This window comes from Nerophis lumbriciformis, linkage group LG26 (genome assembly GCF_033978685.3).
Source record: "Nerophis lumbriciformis linkage group LG26, RoL_Nlum_v2.1, whole genome shotgun sequence".
Classification (NCBI taxonomy): domain Eukaryota; kingdom Metazoa; phylum Chordata; class Actinopteri; order Syngnathiformes; family Syngnathidae; genus Nerophis; species Nerophis lumbriciformis.
In genome coordinates, this window is record NC_084573.2 from 39,711,132 (window position 1) to 39,732,500 (window position 21,369).

Here is a 21,369-nt window from a genome sequence, read left to right on the forward strand (position 1 = left end):
GGGGTGTTACCATTTAGTGGTCAATTGTACGGAATATGTACTGTACTGTGCAATCTACTAATAAAAGTACCAATCAATTAATCAAAAGTGTGATGGAAAAAAGACCCTTTTTTATTTCAACCGTACATCCCGTCAAAAGCCTAAAGACTGACTGCACAGTTCCTGTCTTCACAATAAAAGTGCCGCTCCATCGCGCCAGCGCTTTCAAAACAAGAGTCTCCGAAAGCCAGCGCAAACAAGCTAGCAAGCTACGGAGTTTGCCGCCAATGTATTTCTTGTAAAGTATATAAAAACGAATATGGAAGCTGGACAAATAAGATGCCAAAAACCAACCACTTTCATGTGGTATTAGATAGAAAGGAGGAACTTTTTTTCTCCTCCATTTGAAAACGTGGACGCTATCATCACTACTGTCTGATTCCAATCAATGCAAGTCATCAGAATCAGGTAATACACCAACTTATATTCTTGTCTTCATGAAAGAAAGGAATCTATATGTGGTAAACATGCATGTATATTCATTAAAACACCTTTAACATGTAAACAAAAACGGCAAAATAAATAAATATAAATTATATACTGTATATATATATATATATATATATATAAATGTGTGTGTGTATATATATATATATATATATATATATATATATATATATATGATATGTGTGTGTATGTTACTCATCAGTTACTCAGTACTTGAGTAGTTTTTTCACAACATACTTTTTACCTTTACTCAAGTAAATATTTGGGTGACTACTCCTTACTTTTACTTGAGTAATAAATCTCTAAAGTAACAGTACTCTTACTTGAGTACAATTTCTGGCTACGCTACCCACCTCTGCATAAACGTGGACGCATGTGGAAAAAGTGCAATATATTTATTTGTACAGTAATCTATTTATTTATATATATGTATATATATATATATATATATATATATATATATGTCCAAAGACATGCACCTGGGGATAAGTTGATTGGCAACACTAAATTGGCCCTAGTGTGTGGATGTGAGTGTGAATGTTGTCTGTCTATCTGTGTTGGCCCTGCGATGAGGTGGCGACTTGTCCAGGGTGTACGCCGCCTTCCGCCCGATTGTAGCTGAGATAGGCTCCAGCGCCCCCCGCGACCCCAAAGGGAATAAGCGGTAGAAAATGGATGGATGGATGGATATATATATATATATATATATATATTTATATATTATTTATATACAGTATATTTATTTATTTATATATGCACCTTATTGCTTTTTTATCCTGCACTACCATGAGCTTATGTAACGAAATTTTGTTCTTACCTGTGCTGTAAAGTTCAACTTTGAATGACAATAAAAAGGAAGTCTAAGTCTAAACGTGGGAGGAAAGGCGTTAAAAACGGCATCTTTTTAACTTCTCTAGGATGCTCACCTGATTCCCAAACACGCCGATGGAACACGCCGTGGACACTTCGTCGGAGCCGAACCACACCGAGGCTATCCTGGAGGGCATGCCCAGGATGAAGACCTGGGCGAGGGAGCAGCAGAACTGTCCCGAGAAGGTGACGGCGAACAGGTGAGGCTGAACGCTCACCACCTTCAGCCACGTCCCGGCGCAGTTGAGCGCCGTGGCCGCGATGGCGACCACCCGCAGCCCCTTCCTGTCCAGCAGCCAGGTGACGGGCAAGATGAAGGGGATGTAGGTGAGCATGTAGATCATGGACATCCAGTCTATGGTGAAGTCGTCCACCTGGTAGAACTTGGTGAAGATGTTGCTGATGATGCCGTACTGGATCCACTGGTAGGAGTTGCAGAGCGAGTAGGAGCTGAAGAGGAGCACCATCACCCAGCGGCGTTTGTAAAGGCGCGTCGCCCGACCTGTGTCGGCCTCACTCGGACCTTCCAGCCGCTCCACACCCTCCGAGGCGTCCCCCGCGTGCTTCTCCGGGTCAGGGATCTCCTCGCCGGGCTTCGTGGCGTCTTTCTCCCCGCTCATGTTTGCTCGCTCGCCGGCGACAAAAAAATATTCTACATTTACTGGAAAAACTCTTCCGACGGCGCTCTGTCGCCTTCCTGCCGAGAAGAGTTCGGGCCAACTGGTCGTCCATGAGCGGCTTTCCCTCTCCGGCGTGTCGGAGTTAAAGTCGCCACCCCTCCCTCCTCTTAGTTCCACTTTCAACACGTGGGGGAAAAGTTCACCGACCTCGCGTCCGTGGCCGTGGCCGACTTCAAGCCGCTTTGGACGGTTTCCCACTGGTCCAACACGAGGGTGGTGGAGCGAGTGGTCGCCATATTGAGAGAAAATAACATTTTCCCGGTTTATTTCCCACCGTGTGCTACTTTTGGACCGTAACGGTCTTAAAGACATCCGGGTGTTTGTCGTGTTCGCGGGCAGTGGCGAAATGTGTATAAAATGACCATTTCCACAAACAGGAACTATAAATGTGAACTTTTAAATGTGTGCGTTTGTCCCCTTTTTAGATGTTTTGAGTGCAGAATGTGTGTTTTAGTGAACAGCTCCCCGTAGAGGCCGCTACTTTGCACTCTATGGCGGTCCCTAACCGGATGTTGGTGTGTGGTGACCAATGCGCACGCAACACAGGGCGGAAGTGAGTCACAGTGTTACACAGCACAGGGCGGAAGTGAGTCATTCAATATATGTGAATTAGACCTTTACTCTAAAACGCTTTCAACCTCCAAAACGTGTAACATGATGAAGAGCAAAAAATAAATTAAGTAAAATTTAAAAAAATGTCACGATTGGAAACTTCTTACATGATGAAGGGCAAAAAATTAAAAACAAATAAAATAAAAATAAAAAAAAGTCACCATTGGAAACTTCTTACATGATGAAGGGCAAAAACTAAAAACAAATAAAGTAAAACAAAAGTCACTATTGGAAACTTCTTACATGATGAAGGGCAAAAAATAAAGTTGACTGGCAACACTAAATTGGCCCTAGTGTGTGGATGTGAGTGTGAATATTGTCTGTCTATCTGTGTTGGCCCTGCGATGAGGTGGCGACTTGTCCAGGGTGTACCCCGCCTTCCGCCCGATTGTAGCTGAGATAGGCTCCAGCGCCCCCCGCGACCCCAAAGGGAATAAGCGGTTTTTGTACTTATTTTGATTATTATTATTTCTCAATTGTTTGTAAATGATGCAATTTCTAAATAAATGTTTATAAAAGTAAAAAAAATAAAAAATAATTAAAATAAATTAAAAAAGAAAAATCAAAAGTTGGTCGCTTTTTGGACGCTTAAACAGTGCCCAACATGGTGCTCTGAAGTCACGTGCAAGGCTTTTTTGGCCAATCAGAGCTTGGTCAAGGTTTGATTGGCCAATCAGACAGTGGCCATTTCTGATTGGCCAAAAGCACGTCACGTGACTCCCGGGCGCCATGTTGTGACCTAGTCCGACACATGACAGCGGCAACATCGCCATCTTTCAGCGCATTTAATCCATCAGAACTTTCAAAGAATATTCAACACAACTCTGTCGCGTCGTGTTCTTCTTCCCGTCGTTCTTCCTCCTTCGAGATGGCTGCCTCAGCATCTATGCTGAAACCGAGTTGGCCGTCCTCCGTTAAATGCAGCGTAGCGCTACTAAACAGCGCCCTCTAGTGGCCTTTAGTTGCACTGCAGACACAGCGTCAATGAAGGCATCACATTTATTAATAAATATCTCCTTTCCACAAACTTTGGCTCAACTTTACATTCGCTTTGTCAAACAATCAAAATCGGTCCTACAAAAATACAAATCTCCTGAGCTGTGAAAGGTCACGTAGCAGACAGAAACAAACAGAAGGTGAGCAACAAAAAAAAGAAGAAGCAATTTACGAAAGCCATCCCGTGCCACAGAATTGTTTCTCCTCGCCATGTAAACAAGTTTGGTTACCCCTAGCAACAACATGAGGTACAGCGGCACAATTGACTTGACTTACTCTGTCCAAATTGAATCTTTAGAAACAGCAACCAAAAAAAAAAAGTCATTTACAACGGCATCGTTTCCTCTATTAGTCGTGTGTGTGTGTGTGTGTGTGTGTGTGTGTGTGTGTGTGTGTGTGTGTGTTCATGTTGCAGCCGCTAGGTAAATTGTTCTCAAGGGCGTCGCAGTCAGTGCTGGTGGTGTGGCACGGCCATGTGCTGGTGGTAGGCGGCGTGGTGGTGAGGCGGATACAGGAGGCCGGCGGGGGTCAGGCCCGCGCACTGGGGCTCGTGGCTGCTCAGCACGGACGACAGATACTTCACCTCCTCCGTCAGCTGCTTCACCTCCTTCCTCAGCGCCGTGTTCTCCTTCTCTAGGTTCTCACTCTCCTGGGGAGCGGCCAGAAAGAGAGTTTGACTTAGCGAGGCGAACAAGATGGACACCAACACTTTTCTACACAATACACACAAACATCACAACCACATTTTTTTGGGCCGAGAACTTTTGAGGCAAAATGAATTTGATGTCTTTGTTCAGTGCGAGAAACAGAGAAGAAGGATACAACCACCAGAAAGCACAGGACAGTGGCAGGAAACCAATGAAGAACACAGGTTAAAGACTAAAGACTGATGCCACCAAACAATGAAGAACACAGGTTAAAGATTAAAGACTGATGCCACCAAACAATGAAGAACACAGGTTAAAGATTAAAGACTGATGCCACCAAACAATGAAGAACACAGGTTAAAGATTAAAGACTGATGCCACCAAACAATGAAGAACACAGGTTAAAGATTAAAGACTGATGCCACCAAACAATGAAGAACACAGGTTAAAGATTAAAGACTGATGCCACCAAACAATGAAGAACACAGGTTAAAGATTAAAGGCTGATGCCACCAAACAATGAAGAACACAGGTTAAAGATTAAAGACTGACGCCACCAATTGACACCTCTGAGGCGCTTTTTCTACAAATGTGCAGCTGGGATAGGCTCCAGCACCTCTCACCACCCAGTAAGGGACAAGCGGTAGAAAAATGGATGGATGGATGGACTCAGTTTTATTTGCCCTGGGCCATATAAAATAACTAATATATAAAATAACTTATATATATATATATATATATATATATGTATGTGTGGGAAAAAAAATCACAAGACTATTTCATCTCTACAGGCCTGTTTCATGAGGGGGGGTACCCTCAATCGTCAGGAGATTTTAATGGGAGCATTCGCATACCATGGTTTATATAGGGCACAGAGTGGGTGGGTACAGGCTGGCCTAGGGGCGTGGTGATTGGCTCATGTGTTACCTAGGAGGTGTTTCCGTCTATGGCGGCATGCTGTTACAATTTCGCCCACGCCAGGAAACCAGCCAAAAAAGAACAGAAAACGGAACGACATCATCTGGTACAACCCCCCATACAGCAAAAACGTCTCAACTAACATTGGACACAAATTCCTCAATCTGATTGACAAACACTTTCCCAAAGACAACACCCTAAGAAAAGTATTCAACAAGAACAACATTAAATTGAGCTACAGCTGCATGAACAATATACGACAAATCATCTCAAACCACAACAAAACAATTGCAAATGAGCCGTCGGCCCTCAGACAGAACGACTCCAAAACCAACAAAGGATGTAATTGTCGAAAGAAACCTGATTGCCCTCTCAACGGGGGGTGCTTACAAACATCAGTTGTCTACCAATCTAAGGTAACACGCAAGGACATTAACACATCCGACACATATGTAGGATTAACCGAGGGAGAATTCAAAACCAGATGGAACAATCACAAGGCTTCTTTCAGGAACAAAAACCTGCGGAATACCACAGAACTCAGCAAACACATTTGGGACCTCAAAGACAATAATGTTGAATATTCAATAACATGGCAAATTCTTGCATCCAGCACACCTTACAATAGTGGTAACAAAAGATGCAACCTATGCTTGAAAGAGAAACTGTTTATTATTTACCGTCCAGACCTGTCATCCCTCAACAAGCGCAGCGAAATTGTAACAGCATGCCGCCATAGACGGAAACACCTCCTAGGTAACACATGAGCCAATCACCACACCCCTAGGCCAGCCTGTACCCACCCACTCTGTGCCCTATATAAACCATGGTATGCGAATGCTCCCATTAAAATCTCCTGATGATTGAGGGTACCCCCCCTCATGAAACAGGCCTGTAGAGATGAAATAGTCTTGTGATTTTTTTCCCACACATACATATATTGCGCTCTACTACGGTATCGAGCACTATTTTTTGGATAACCTTATTAAGACATATATATATATATATATATATATATATATGTATGTATGTGTGGGGGAAAAAATCACAAGACTACTTCATCTCTACAGGCCTGTTTCATGAGGGGTTCCCTCAATCATCAGGAGATTTTAATGGAAGCATTCACATACCATGGTTTATATAGGGCACAGAGTGGGTGGGTACAGGCTGGTGTAGGGGCGTGGTGATTGGCTCATGTGTTACCTAGGAGGTGTTTCCGTCTGTGGCGGCATGCTGATACAATTTCGCTGCGCTTGTTGAGGGATGACAGGTCTGGACGGTAAATAATAAACAGTTTCTCTTTCAAGCATAGGTTGCATCTTTTATTACCACTATTGTAAGGTGTGCTGGATGCAAGAATTTGCCATGTTATTGAATATTCAACATTATTGTCTTTGAGGTCCCAAATGTGTTTGCTGAGTTCTGTGGTATTCCGCAGGTTTTGGTTCCTGAAAGAAGCCTTGTGATTGTTCCATCTGGTTTTGAACTCTCCCTCGGTTAATCCTACATATGTGTCAGATGTGTTAATGTCCTTGCGTGTTACCTTAGATTGGTAGACAACTGATGTTTGTAAGCACCCCCCGTTGAGAGGGCAATCAGGTTTCTTTCGACAGTCGCAACCTTTGTTGGTTTTGGAGTCGCTCTGTCCGGGGGCCGACGGCTCATTTGCAATTGTTTTGTTGTGGTTTGAGATGATTTGTCGTATATTGTTCATACAGCTGTAGCTCAATTTAATGTTGTTCTTGTTGAATACTTTTCTTAGGGTGTTGTCTTTGGGAAAGTGTTTGTCAATCAGATTGAGGAATTTGTGTCCAATGTTAGTTGAGACGTTTTTGCTGTATGGGGGGTTGTACCAGATGATGTCGTTTCGTTTTCTGTTCTTTTTCGGCTGGTTTCCTGGCGTGGGTTCATAGGTGAGGGTGAAATTGTATCCGCTTTCATCAAGGGCTTTTTGGTACGGGGGGGTTGCTTGGTCAACTTCAGCTTTGCTAGATGACAGCATCGATAGCCTTTTATTGATTCCGGTAGGTATTCTTTTCGTGGTGGTGGGTGGGTGGTTGCTGTCATGGTGCACGTATTGGAGTGTTGTGTTGGGTTTCGTGAATGGTTGGTAGCTGTTATTTCTCAGGTTGAAAGTGACGTCGAGGAAGTTGACGGTTTGCTTGTTGGCTTCAATCGTGATCCGTAGGCCGTTCTCTTTGAAAATTTGGCATATGCGCTTCTTGGTATTCATGAAACAGGCCTGTAGAGATGAAATAGTCTTGTGATTTTTTTCCCACACATACATATATATATATATATATATATATATACATATATATATATATATATATATATATATATATATATATATATATATGTATATATATATATATATATATGCATATATATATATATATATATATATATATATATACATACACACACACACACACACATATACCAATACATACATAAATGCATATATATATATATATATATATATATATATATATATACATACACACACACACACACACATATACCAATACATACATAAATGCATATATATATATATATATATATATATATATAGTGACCGTGTATGTTGACTTTGTGTTGCTTTATCTAAATGTGTGGATTGGGTCATATATAAAAATGCTGCGGGCATTACCGACGTTGTCCACAAGATGGCAGCAAACCTGCAGCAATTACACTGGCGAATATATACAATTAAAACACTAAATTACATTTTCTAAATACATTTAAAATGATGAGAGCCCTTTAGACATTAAATAAGACTTTTTAGTCACATTTACACTCTTATAATCCAACAATCATGCTGGCTATCACACTTTATTGCTGTGGCCTCATTTACTGGCCTGGTATTGAGATGTAAAACATAATAATTCAGCAACTATTATGATTAAAATGCTCCAAAATGGTTGTAATATTTCAAGTGTGATGTGGCAAAGGGATGGAATGCATTAAATTAAGAATATAAAGTGTCATTTCACTTATTACTTTTTCAAAGTTTCAAAAGTTTCACTTTAGGAAAAAGTCTTAAGAGTTTGAAACAAAAAAAATGTTTTTATTTGAATCTGTTTTTTTGCACCGAGAGTTGTTTTTAATCATTTTGGTGACCTGACTCAGCCACATGAGAGGAGAAGTGTTGGAGACCAGTGATGTGCGATACCACAGATTTTATATCCCGGTCCGATACAAAGTAAAATTCAGGATGGTATCGGCGATACCAATCTGATATTATTTATGTGTTCAGATAATAATGTATCGCTCTAAAAATACGACAATAAAAATGTAAGAAAAAAAGAGCAAAAAATCAGAATGTAATTAGAAAAAGCTGAATTTTAAAAAATAACAATTAATAATAATATACTAAGTCACCTACAAGACAAAGTTTTGTCTTTAAATATATACTTTTAGCATTTAAAAAAGTATCAAAATGGCCCGTGTAAAAATGTAAGAAAAAAAAACAAAAAATCACAATGAGAAAAAAAGGGAATGTTTCTAACTAATAAATAATATTGATAATAATAATAATAATAATAATCTTTAATACGAGGCTGACACAATATCTGTGTTTAGCTTTTTTGGAAAAATAAAAATAATAATCAATGTGGCCCCCACATACTTTGACTTTTCAGTATGTGGCCCTTGGTGGAAAAAGTTGGAACACCGCTGATTTCAAATATTAAAAGCTCTCAAAATAAAAATAAGATACACTTAAAATAAGCAAAGTTGACTTAGTTAATTAACAAATAAAAAAACACTAATTTATGAAATGATTCGAAAAAATAAACACTAAAAGTGTCATTGATCATTAATACTTTTGTACAGTTAGACTTGTTGTTATGCAGTTACACAATCATTCATTATTACCGTATTTCTGGATTATAAAGCGCATTAAAGGATTATATAATCCACCAAGCGCTGTGGTCTCAAAATCCTACTAAAACATTTTGACAGATTTTTTAGTGCCGTATGTAATGTTCTATATTTTCAATGGAACCTTTCAAGATTTGGTGTTGTTTACTTGAGTCATATTGCAGTCTACACGTATCTTTTATGTGTGACTGCCATCTACTGGTCATACTTATCATTACACCATGTACCAAATAAATTGCTTCGAAGTCGGTAAACACAACCAGAATTATTCCGTACATTAGGCGTTATAAGGCACACTGTCGAGTTTTGAGAAAATGAAAGGATTTTAAGTTTGCCTTATAGTCCGACAAATACGGTAATATTTTGATTCTATTCTTACATGGGAAGAGAACAATAATACAATTTTAAGAAAAAAAAGAAAATAATGTTATGTAATGAGAAAAAGTTGAATTGTTCTAACTAATAAGTGCAATTAATGTACTTAGTCACCAATAATACAAAGCTGACACTTTTTTTTAATGAAAAAAAATACCAATAATTCCCCCGCCTATTTTGACTCTTCAGTATGCGGCCCTTAGTAGAACAAGTTTGGATACCCCTGAACTAAAGTATCAAAAGTGTCGATATTTTTGTTTGAGAATTGATATCAGAGCATAAAGATCTGGTATCGATATTTCAGTGTTGTCACTATTGGAAACTTCTTACATGATGAAGGGCAAAACAATAAATAAATAAATAAAACAAAATAAAAAAGTCACTTTTGGAAACTTTTACATGATGAAGGGCAAAAAATAAAATAAAAAATAAAATGAAATAAAAAAAAGTCACTATTGGAAATTTCTTACATAATGAAGGGCAAAAAATAAATAAAATAAAATAAATAAACGTCACTATTGGAAACTTCTAACATGATGAAGGGCAAAACAATAAAAATAATAATAAAATAAAATTAAAAATGTCACTATTGGAAACTTCTTACATGATGAAAGACAAAAAATAAATAAATAAATAAAAATTTCACTATTGGAAACTTCTTACATGATGAAGGACAAAAAATAAATAAATAAATAAATAAATAAAAAAGTCACTATTGGAAACTTCTTACATGATGAAGGGCAAAAAAAATAAAATAATAAAGATTAAAAAAAAAATGTCACTATTGGAAACTTCTAACATGATGAAGGGCAAAACAATAAAAATAATAATAAAATAAAATAAAAAATGTCACTATTGGAAACTTCTTACATGATGAAGGGCAAAAAATAAATTAAATTTAAAAAAATCACTAATGGAAACGTCTTACATGATGAAGGAAAAAAAAATAGATATAAAAATAAAAAATGTCACTATTGGAAACTTCTAACATGATGAAGGGCAACACATTAATAAAATAAAATTAAAAAAAATGTCACTATTGGAAACTTCTAACATGATGAAGGGCAAAACAATAAAAATAATAATAAAATAAAATTAAAAATGTCACTATTGGAAACTTACATGATGAAGGGCAAAAAATAAAAAAAAATAAAAAAAAAGTCACTATTGGAAACTTCTTACATAATGAAGGGCAAAAAATAAATTGAATAAAAATAAATAAACGTCACTATTGGAAACTTCTAACATGATGAAGGGCAAATCAATAAAAAAATAAAATAAAATAAAAAAGTCACTATTGGAAACTTCTTGCATGATGAAGGACAAAAAAAAAATAAAAAAATAAAAAAATAAAAAAGTCACTATTGGAAACTTCTTACATAATGAAGGGCAAAAAATAAATTGAATAAAAATAAATAAACGTCACTATTGGAAACTTCTAACATGATGAAGGGCAAAACAATAAAAATAATAATAAAATTAAATTAAAAATGTTACTATTGGAAACTTACATGATGAAGGGCAAAAAAAAAAAAAAAAAAAAAAAAAGTCACTATTGGAAACTTCTTACATAATGAAGGGCAAAAAATAAATAAAATAAAATAAATAAACGTCACTATTGGAAACTTCTAACATGATGAAGGGCAAATCAATAAAAAAAATAAAATAAAATAAAAAAGTCACTATTGGAAACTTACATGATGAAGGACAAAAAAAATTAAAAAAATAAAAAAATAAAAAAGTCACTATTGGAAACTTCTTACATGATGAAGGGCAAAATAAATAAATAATAAAGATTTAAAAAAAATGTCACTATTGGAAACTTCTAACATGGTGAAGGGCAAAACAATAAAAATAATAATAAAATAAAATTTAAAATGTCACTATTGGAAACTTCTTACATGATGAAGGGCAAAAAATAAATTAAATTAAAAAAAAATCACTATTGGAAACGTCTTACATGATGAAGGAAAAAAAATAGATATCAAAATAAAAAATGTCACTATTGGAAACTTCTAACATGATGAAGGGCAAAACAATAAATAAATAAAAAATAATAAAATAAAAAAGTCACTATTGGAAACTTCTTACATGATGAAGGGCAAAAAAATAAATAAATAAATAAATTAAAAAAGTCACTATTGGAAACTTCTTACATGATGAAGGGCAAAAAAAATAAATAATAAAGATTTAAAAAAAATGTCACTATTGGAAACTTCTAACATGATGAAGGGCAAAACAATAAAAATAATAATAAAATAAAATAAAAAATGTCACTATTGGAAACTTCTTACATGATGAAGGGCAAAATAAATAAATAATAAAGATTTAAAAAAAATGTCACTATTGGAAACTTCTAACATGATGAAGGGCAAAACAATAAAAATAATAATAAAATAAAATAAAAAATGTCACTATTGGAAACTTACATGATGAAGGGCAAAAAATAAAAAAAAATAAAAAAAAGTCACTATTGGAAACTTCTTACATAATGAAGGGCAAAAAATAAATAAAATAAAAAAGTCACTATTGGAAACTTCTTACATGATGAAGGACAAAAAAATAATAATAATAAATAAATAAAAAAGTCACTATTGGAAACTTCTTACATGATGAAGGGCAAAAAAAAATAATAATAAAGATTTAAAAAAAATGTCACTATTGGAAACTTCTAACATGATGAAGGGCAAAAAAAATAAAAAATAAAATAAAATAAAATAAAAAATGTCACTATTAGAAACTTACATGATGAAGGGCAAAAAATAAATTAAATAAAAAAAAAATCACTATTGGAAACGTCTTACATGATGAAGGGAAAAAAATAGATATAAAAATAAAAAATGTCACTATTGGAAACTTCTAACATGATGAAGGGCAACACATTAATAAAATAAAATAAAATAAATGTCATTATTGGAAACTTCTTACATGATGAAGGCCAAAAAAATTTATAAAAAATAAAAATAAAAATGTCACTATTGGAAACTTCCTGCATGATGAAGGGCAAAAAAAAATAAAAAATAAAAAAATAAAAAAAGTCACTATTGGAAACTTCTTACATGATGAAGGGCAAAATAAATAAATAATACACACACACACACACACACACACACACACACATATATATATATATATATATATATATATATACACATATTTAAAAAACATTTAATAATTTTTTTTTAAAGTCACTATTGGAAACTTCTAACATGATGAAAGGCAACACATTAATAAAATAAAATAAAATAAATGTCATTATTGGAAACTTCTTACATGATGAAGGCCAAAAAATTAATAAAAAATAAAAATAAAAAAGTCACTATTGGAAACTTCCTGCATGATGAAGGGCAAAAAATAAAAAAAAATAAAAAATAATTAAAAAAAGTCACTATTGGAAACTTCTTACATGATGAAGGGCAAAAAATAAAAACAAATAAAATAAAATGAAGTCACTATTGGAAACTTCTTACATGATGAAGGGCAAAATAAATAAATAATACACACACACACACATATATATATATATATATATATATATATATATATATATATATATATATATATATATATATATATATATATATATATAAAAAACATTTAATAATTTTTTTTTAAAGTCACTATTGGAAACTTCTAACATGATGAAGGGCAAAAAAATACAAAAATAAATTAAATTAAATAAAAAAGTCACTATTGGAAACTTCTTACATGATGTAGGGCAAAACATTTAAAAAAATTTAAAAAAATTAAAAAAAGTCACCATTGGAAACTTCTTACAAAATGAAGGGCAAAAAAATTAATAATAATAAATTCTCTTGTGGATGATTAAAGTTAGTCTAAGTTGTACACTACAAGTGAGTGAGCATTAGACTGTGAAGGCAGAAGCAAACCTAAGTGAGATGTAACATTTGACGTCATGTCAGCAAGGAGCATGAAGAAGAAAAGAAGTGATGTACATTTATGATGAAGCAGGAAAAGGCCGAGGAGTGGGAGTCAAGTAGAAAAGTTCCAATGAGGTGGTAGTAAAAAGGTCATCACATCATCTAATGTGTGGGTCCTCACTCACGCTGTGGGCAAACCCCAGCCAACATGTGCGTCACTTCACACCCACTCTGCTTACCAGAACTCCCCGCCCCCCTTCTTCCCTGCCTCAACGCAGCTTCACAACAACAAGGAAAATACTACAAAGGAAACCGCTTTGGTGTCATTGACAGAGAAAATAATACATCTTCCTGTTCATCTCAGACTGCAGACCACACTCTGTGGCCTGAAGACTTCATCTACGTTAGCATCTGTACGCTACAAGTCATGAAGCAGCATATACACATAGATAATGAAGACTTCATCTACGTTATGTTGCAGCATATACACATAGATAATAAAGACTTCATCTAAGTCATGAAGCAGTATATACAGGTAAAAGCCAGTAAATTAGAATATTTTGAAAAACTTGATTTATTTCAGTAATTGCATTCAAAAGGTGTAACTTGTACATTATATTTATTCATTGCACACAGACTGATGCATTCAAATGTTTATTTCATTTAATTTTGATGATTTGAAGTGGCAACAAATGAAAATCCAAAATTCCGTGTGTCACAAAATTAGAATATTACTTAAGGCTAATACAAAAAAGGGATTTTTAGAAATGTTGGCCAACTGAAAAATATGAGCATGTACAATACTCAATACTTGGTTGGAGCTCCTTTTGCCTCAATTACTGCGTTAATGCGGCGTGGCATGGAGTCGATGAGTTTCTGGCACTGCTCAGGTGTTATGAGAGCCCAGGTTGCTCTGATAGTGGCCTTCAACTCTTCTGCGTTTTTGGGTCTGGCATTCTGCATCTTCCTTTTCACAATACCCCACAGATTTTCTATGGGGCTAAGGTCAGGGGAGTTGGCGGGCCAATTTAGAACAGAAATACCATGGTCCGTAAACCAGGCACGGGTAGATTTTGCGCTGTGTGTAGGCGCCAAGTCCTGTTGGAACTTGAAATCTCCATCTCCATAGAGCAGGTCAGCAGCAGGAAGCATGAAGTGCTCTAAAACTTGCTGGTAGACGGCTGCGTTGACCCTGGATCTCAGGAAACAGAGTGGACCGACACCAGCAGATGACATGGCACCCCAAACCATCACTGATGGTGGAAACTTTACACTAGACTTCAGGCAACGTGGATCCTGTGCCTCTCCTGTCTTCCTCCAGACTCTGGGATCTCGATTTCCAAAGGAAATGCAAAATTTGCATGGTTGGGTGATGGTTTGGGGTGCCATGTCATCTGCTGGTGTCGGTCCACTCTGTTTCCTGAGATCCAGGGTCAACGCAGCCGTCTACCAGCAAGTTTTAGAGCACTTCATGCTTCCTGCTGCTGACCTGCTCTATGGAGATGGAGATTTCAAGTTCCAACAGGACTTGGCGCCTGCACACAGCGCAAAATCTACCCGTGCCTGGTTTACGGACCATGGTATTTCTGTTCTAAATTGGCCCGCCAACTCCCCTGACCTTAGCCCCATAGAAAATCTGTGGGGTATTGTGAAAAGGAAGATGCAGAATGCCAGACCCAAAAACGCAGAAGAGTTGAAGGCCACTATCAGAGCAACCTGGGCTCTCATAACACCTGAGCAGTGCCAGAAACTCATCCACTCCATGCCACGCCGCATTAACGCAGTAATTGAGGCAAAAGGAGCTCCAACCAAGTATTGAGTATTGTACATGCTCATATTTTTCATTTTCATACTTTTCAGTTGGCCAACATTTCTAAAAATCCCTTTTTTGTATTAGCCTTAAGTAATATTCTAATTTTGTGACACACGGAATTTTGGATTTTCATTTGTTGCCACTTCAAATCATCAAAATTAAATGAAATAAACATTTGAATGCATCAGTCTGTGTGCAATGAATAAATATAATGTACAAGTTACACCTTTTGAATGCAATTACTGAAATAAATCAAGTTTTTCAAAATATTCTAATTTACTGGCTTTTACCTGTATATATAGATAATAAAGACTTCATCTAAGTTAGCATGTTGTATCCCCATTAGTTGAAGTTGATACACAGAAGTGTTTCAGGGGACAGTAATAACATCTGAATAAACACTCATGATTATTAAAAAAAAAAAATACAGTGCATTTGGAAAGTATTCACAGCGCTTCACTTTTTCCTCATGTTGTTATGTTGCAGCCCTGTTGCCAAATGGAATATATTCATGTTTGGCACACAAATACTACACATAATACCTCATCATGACAATGTAAAATGTTTTTTTTGGAAAGAGATTTTTGCAAATCTGTTAAAAATCAAAACTAAGAAATGACACGTACATAAGTATTCACAGCACATTTCTCACATACACTCAATTAGTTATACATATCTACAGTACATACATACACACATTCACTGTACAAACACACATACACATACAAACCCTGTTTCCATATGAGTTGGGAAATTGTGTTAGATGTAAATATAAATGAAATACAATGATTTGTAAATTCTTTTCAAGCCATATTCAGTTGAATATGCTACAAAGACAACATATTTGATGTTCAAACTCATAAACTTTATTTTTGTTGTTGCAAATAATCATTAACTTTAGAATTTGATGGCAGCAACACGTGACAAAGAAGTTGGGAAAGGTGGCAATAAATACTGATAAAGTTGAGGAATGCTCATCAAAGACTTATTTGGAACATCCCACAGGTGTGCAGGCTAATTGGGAACAGGTGGGTGCCATGATTGGCTATAAAAGTAGATTCCATGAAATGCTCAGTCATTCACAAACAAGGATGGGGCGAGGGTCACCACTTTGTCAACAAATGCCTGAGCAAATTGTTGAACAGTTTAAGAAAAACCTTTCTCAACCAGCAATTGCAAGGAATTTAGGGATTTCACCATCTACGCTCCGTAATATCATCAAAGAGTTCAGAGAATGTGGAGAAATCACTGCACGTAAGCAGCTAAGCCCGTGACCTTCCATCCCTCAGGCTGTACTGCATCAACAAGCGACATCGGTGTGTAAAGGATATCACCACATGGGCTCAGGAACACTTCAGAAACCCACTGTCAGTAACTACAGTTGGTCGCTACATCTGTAAGTGCAAGTTAAAACTCTCCTATGCAAGGCGAAAACCGTTTATCAACAACACCCAGAAACGCCGTCGGCTTCGCTGGGCCTGAGCTCATCTAAGATGGACTGATACAAAGTGGAAAAGTGTTCTGTGGTCTGACGAGTCCACGTTTCAAATTGTTTTTGGAAACTGTGGACGTCGTGTCCTCCGGACCAAAGAGGAAAAGAACCATCTGGATTGTTCTAGACGCAAAGTGTAAAAGGCAGCATGTGTGATGGTATGGGGGTGTATTAGTGGCCAAGACATGGGTAACTTACACATCTGTGAAGGCACCATTAATGCTGAAAGGTACATACAGGTTTTGGAACAACATATGCTGCCATCTAAGCGCCGTCTTTTTCATGGACGCCCCTGCTTATTTCAGCAAGACAATGCCAAGCCACATTCAGCACGTGTTACAACAGCGTGGCTTCATAAAAAAAGAGTGCGGGGTACTTTCCTGGCCCGCCTGCAGTCCAGACCTGTCTCCCATCGAAAATGTGTGGCGCATTATGAAGCGTAAAATACGACAGCGGAGACCCCGGACTGTTGAACGACTGAAGCTCTACATAAAACAAGAATGGGAAATAATTCCACTTTCAAAGCTTCAACAATTAGTTTCCTCAGTTCCCAATCATTTTATTGAGTGTTGTTAAAAGAAAAGGTGATGTAACACAGTGGTGAACATGCCCTTTCCCAACTACTTTGACATATGTTGCAGCCATGAAATTCTAAGTTAATTATTATTTGCAAAAAAAATAAAGTTTATGAGTTTGAACATCAAATATGTTGTCTTTGTAGCATATTCAACTGAATATGGCTTGAAAAGGATTTGCAAATCATTGTATTCCGTTTATATTTACATCTAACACAATTTCCCAACTCATATGGAAACGGGGTTTGTAGTACACTCTTAGAAATAAAAGTGCTAAGTAGAACCATATAAGGTTCTTCGGCTCGTCCTCATAGGAGAACCCTTTTTGGCTCCAGGTAGAACCCTTTTATAAAGGTTCCACCTGGAACCCTTTTGGAGGGTTCTACCTAGAACTGTGTGTGTAAGGTTCCACCCAGAACCCCCCATGAGAGGTTCTACAAAGAACCCACGCAGGGAGTTCCACTAAGAACCCTTTCATGTTTCAAGGGTTTCATCTAGAACCCACACAGGGAGTTCCACTAAGAACCCTTTCGTATTTCAAGGGTTTCATCTAGAACCCACACAGGGAGTTCCACTAAGAACCCTTTTGTATTTCAAGACTTTCATCTAGAACCCACGCAGGGAGTTCCACTAAGAACCCTTTCGTATTTCAAGGGTTTCATCTAGAACCCACACAGGGAGTTCCACTAAGAACCCTTTTGTATTTCAAGACTTTCATCTAGAACCCACGCAGGGAGTTCCACTAAGAACCCTTTCGTATTTCAAGGGTTTCATCTAGAACCCACACAGGGAGTTCCACTAAGAACCCTTTCGTTTGTCAAGGGTTTCATCTAGAACCCATGCAGGGAGTTCCAGTAAGAACCCTTTCAGGTTTCAAGGGTTTCATCTAGAACCCACACAGGGAGTTCCACTAAGAACCCTTTCGTATTTCAAGGGTTTCATCTAGAACCCACACAGGGAGTTCCACTAAGAACCCTTTCGTTTGTCAAGGGTTTCATCTAGAACCCATGCAGGGAGTTCCAGTAAGAACCCTTTCAGGTTTCAAGGGTTTCATCTAGAACCCACACAGGGAGTTCCACTAAGAACCCTTTCGTATTTCAAGGGTTTCATCTAGAACCCACACAGGGAGTTCCACTAAGAACCCTTTCGTTTGTCAAGGGTTTCATCTAGAACCCACACAGGGAGTTCCACTAAGAACCCTTTCGTTTGTCAAGGGTTTCATCTAGAACCCATGCAGGGAGTTCCAGTAAGAACCCTTTCAGGTTTCAAGGGTTTCATCTAGAACCCACACAGGGAGTTCCACTAAGAACCCTTTCGTATTTCAAGGGTTTCATCTAGAACCCACACAGGGAGTTCCACTAAGAACCCTTTTGTATTTCAAGACTTTCATCTAGAACCCACACAGGGAGTTCCACTAAGAACCCTTTCGTTTGTCAAGGGTTTCATCTAGAACCCATGCAGGGAGTTCCACTAAGAACCCTTTCATGTTTCAAGGGTTTCATCTAGAACCCACACAGGGAGTTCCACTAAGAACCCTTTCGTATTTCAAGGGTTTCATCTAGAACCCACACAGGGAGTTCCACTAAGAACCCTTTCGTTTGTCAAGGGTTTCATCTAGAACCCACGCAGGGAGTTCCACTAAGAACCCTTTCGTATTTCAAGGGTTTCATCTACAACCCACACAGGGAGTTCCACTAAGAACCCTTTTGTATTTCAAGACTTTCATCTAGAACCCACACAGGGAGTTCCACTAAGAACCCTTTCGTTTGTCAAGGGTTTCATCTAGAACCCATGCAGGGAGTTCCACAAAGAACTCTTTCATGTTTCAAGGGTTTCATCTAGACCTGACACAGGGGGTTCTAAAAACATCCCTTTTCAAAGGTTTTCACCGATAACCGTCTTGTCTTCTGAGGGTTCTATAAAGAACCATATTGTATTCTACAGATCAGTTTAGTTCATATTATATTGTGGTCATTTATCATGTTGACATTGAACAAACATTTGAATGAGAAAAACATTTATTTAAAGATAGGCACCATTATTGGCAAATGTTATCAGGAAGTATGTCCCTGGTGACACAGGATCTTAGCCATGCTTTCAACAATCCCTGAAGAACTCTTTCTTCCAAAAACGGTTCTCTGGATCAAAATAGTTCTTACTGGAACCCTTAGTGTTAGTGAGAACCCTTTTAAAACCAATTATTCAGAAAAGGGGGTTTTAAAGGGTTCTCTGGATCAAAATGGTTCTTACTGGAACCATTAGCGTTACCAAGAACCCTTTCTTCGGGAAAGGGTTTTTCAGAAGCAAATGGTTCCAGTTAGAACCTCAGCCCTTGTAGAAGAACCCTTTTAGAACCCTTATTTCTAAGAGTGTATGACACAAATCCATCCATCCATTTTCTACCGCTTATTCCCTTCTGGGTCGCTGGAGCCTATCTCAGCTACAATTGGGCGGAAGGCGGTTTACACCCTGGACAAGTCGCCACCTGTATGACACAAATGTGTGGCATTTTTCTTCTAACTTTTCAAGCAAAATGTCCCCTCATGGATATTATTGTAAGTGTTTAAGTGAAGAGTATGCACCATTGAAGCAGTGAAACTCAGCACTCACATATTTTTCAGAGGCAGTTTCTTGGGTGCTGGAGTCTGGGCGATGCCCACGCGTGATAATTTATGCCCGTAAACACCCAGCGCTGGCCAAGTGTGCAGAAGCCATGACACATCGTCACATGGTCAGGTATGCAAAACTAAAATATCTCAAAATCCCCTTCTGAGTGGGCGCTTAGCAACAGCCAAGTGGGGAGAACCACATTATTGATAACTGCCAATCAGGTTATTGATGATTCTCACCAGGTGGAGGCTGTCGGCTTTCTGGGTTTGTCTCATTCTGCTCTTCTGAGCGGCGATGCGGTTCTTCTCTCGCCTCATGACCTTCTTCATGTCATCCGAGGAGCTCTGCACAGATGGACACACAGTTGAAGTGGGGATGCATGGCGGCATATCATAGCAACAATCCTAGCGGGAGGAGGCTGAAGTGTATGCTGCGATTGTGGCGGGAACACTTCCACTACAAAGCCCGAAAGCAGTGAAGTTGTCAGGTTGTGTAAATGGTAAATAAAAAGAAAATACAATAAATGATTTTCAACTTATATTCAATTGAATAGACTGCAAAGACAAGATATTTCATGTTCACACTGACAAACTTTCTTCTTTTTTTGCAAATATTAGCTCATTTAGAATTGGATGGCTGCAACATGTTTCAAAAAAAGCTGGCACAAGTGGCAAAAAAGAGTGAGAAAGTTGTGGAATGCTCATCAAAGACTTATTTGGAACATCCCACAGGTGAACAGGCTAATTGGGAACAGGTGGGTGCCATGATTGGCTATAAAAGCGGCTTCCATGAAACAAACAAGGACGGGGGCGAGGGTCACCACTTTGTCAACAAATGCCTGAGCAAATTGTTTAAGAACAACATTTTCTCAACAAGGAATTGAGGGATTTCACCATCTACGCTCCGTAATATCATCAAAAGGTTCAGAGAATGTGGAGAAATCACTGCACGTAAGCCATGATATTACACACCTTGGATCCCTCAGGCATCAAAAAGCCACATCAGTGTGTAAAGGATATCACCACATGGGCTCAGGAACACCTCAGAAAACCACTGTCAGTAACTACAGTCGGTCGCTACATCTGTAAGTGCAAGTTAAAGCTCTACTATGCAAAGCCATTTATCAACAACACCCAGAAACGCTGGGCCCGAGCTCATCTAAGATGGACTGATGTAAGGCTGCAGCTAACGGTTATTTTTCTATCAATTAATCTATAGATTATTTTTTTCGATTAATCTGTTAATCTATAGATTTTTTTTCCAATTAATCTATAGATTATTTTTCCTTTTACCGATTATTTTTTTTATTTAAAATGAAGATGAAAAAATAAATTTAGGCCAGTTTTTTCAAAACGCATGACTTATTTACAAAAAAAAAAGTATGGCCACTCAGTCAACATTGACAACAACATGACAAAATATTCTGTAACAATGTAAACATTTAAAACTTTTAACATTTAACAAAATTAAAAGTAGCTTATTTGCTTTTTAATGTGCAAATATAAAAGTAAACATCCAGTGCAAATCTT

At 37.4% G+C, this 21,369-nt stretch overlaps 2 protein-coding genes across 4 annotated transcripts in view; both read right to left on the reverse strand.

The window, feature by feature from the left end:
* LOC133623653 (choline/ethanolamine transporter flvcr2b-like) overlaps window positions 1-2,530 on the reverse strand; it is a 67,555-nt gene extending 65,025 nt beyond the window's left edge. The window contains exon 1 of one of the 3 annotated variants that reach the window (XM_061986907.2): window positions 1,413-2,528. In XM_061986907.2, the coding sequence (XP_061842891.1) occupies window positions 1,413-2,348 (936 nt within the window). In that variant the 5' untranslated portion in view covers window positions 2,349-2,528. Of the gene's footprint in view, window positions 1-1,412 lie in introns of all 3 variants that reach the window. The other 2 variants (XM_061986906.2, XM_061986908.2) reach the window with 2 other exon arrangements.
* A 1,137-nt stretch (window positions 2,531-3,667) lies between these two features.
* The window catches only part of batf (basic leucine zipper transcription factor, ATF-like), a 29,398-nt gene continuing 11,696 nt past the window's right edge, over window positions 3,668-21,369 (reverse strand). Inside the window, exons 2-3 of the mRNA XM_061986702.1 lie at window positions 20,080-20,184; window positions 3,668-4,293 (exon numbers count right to left, since the gene is read on the reverse strand). Coding sequence (XP_061842686.1) covers window positions 4,093-4,293; window positions 20,080-20,184 — 306 coding nt within the window. The 3' untranslated portion in view covers window positions 3,668-4,092. The remainder of the gene's footprint in view (window positions 4,294-20,079; window positions 20,185-21,369) is intronic.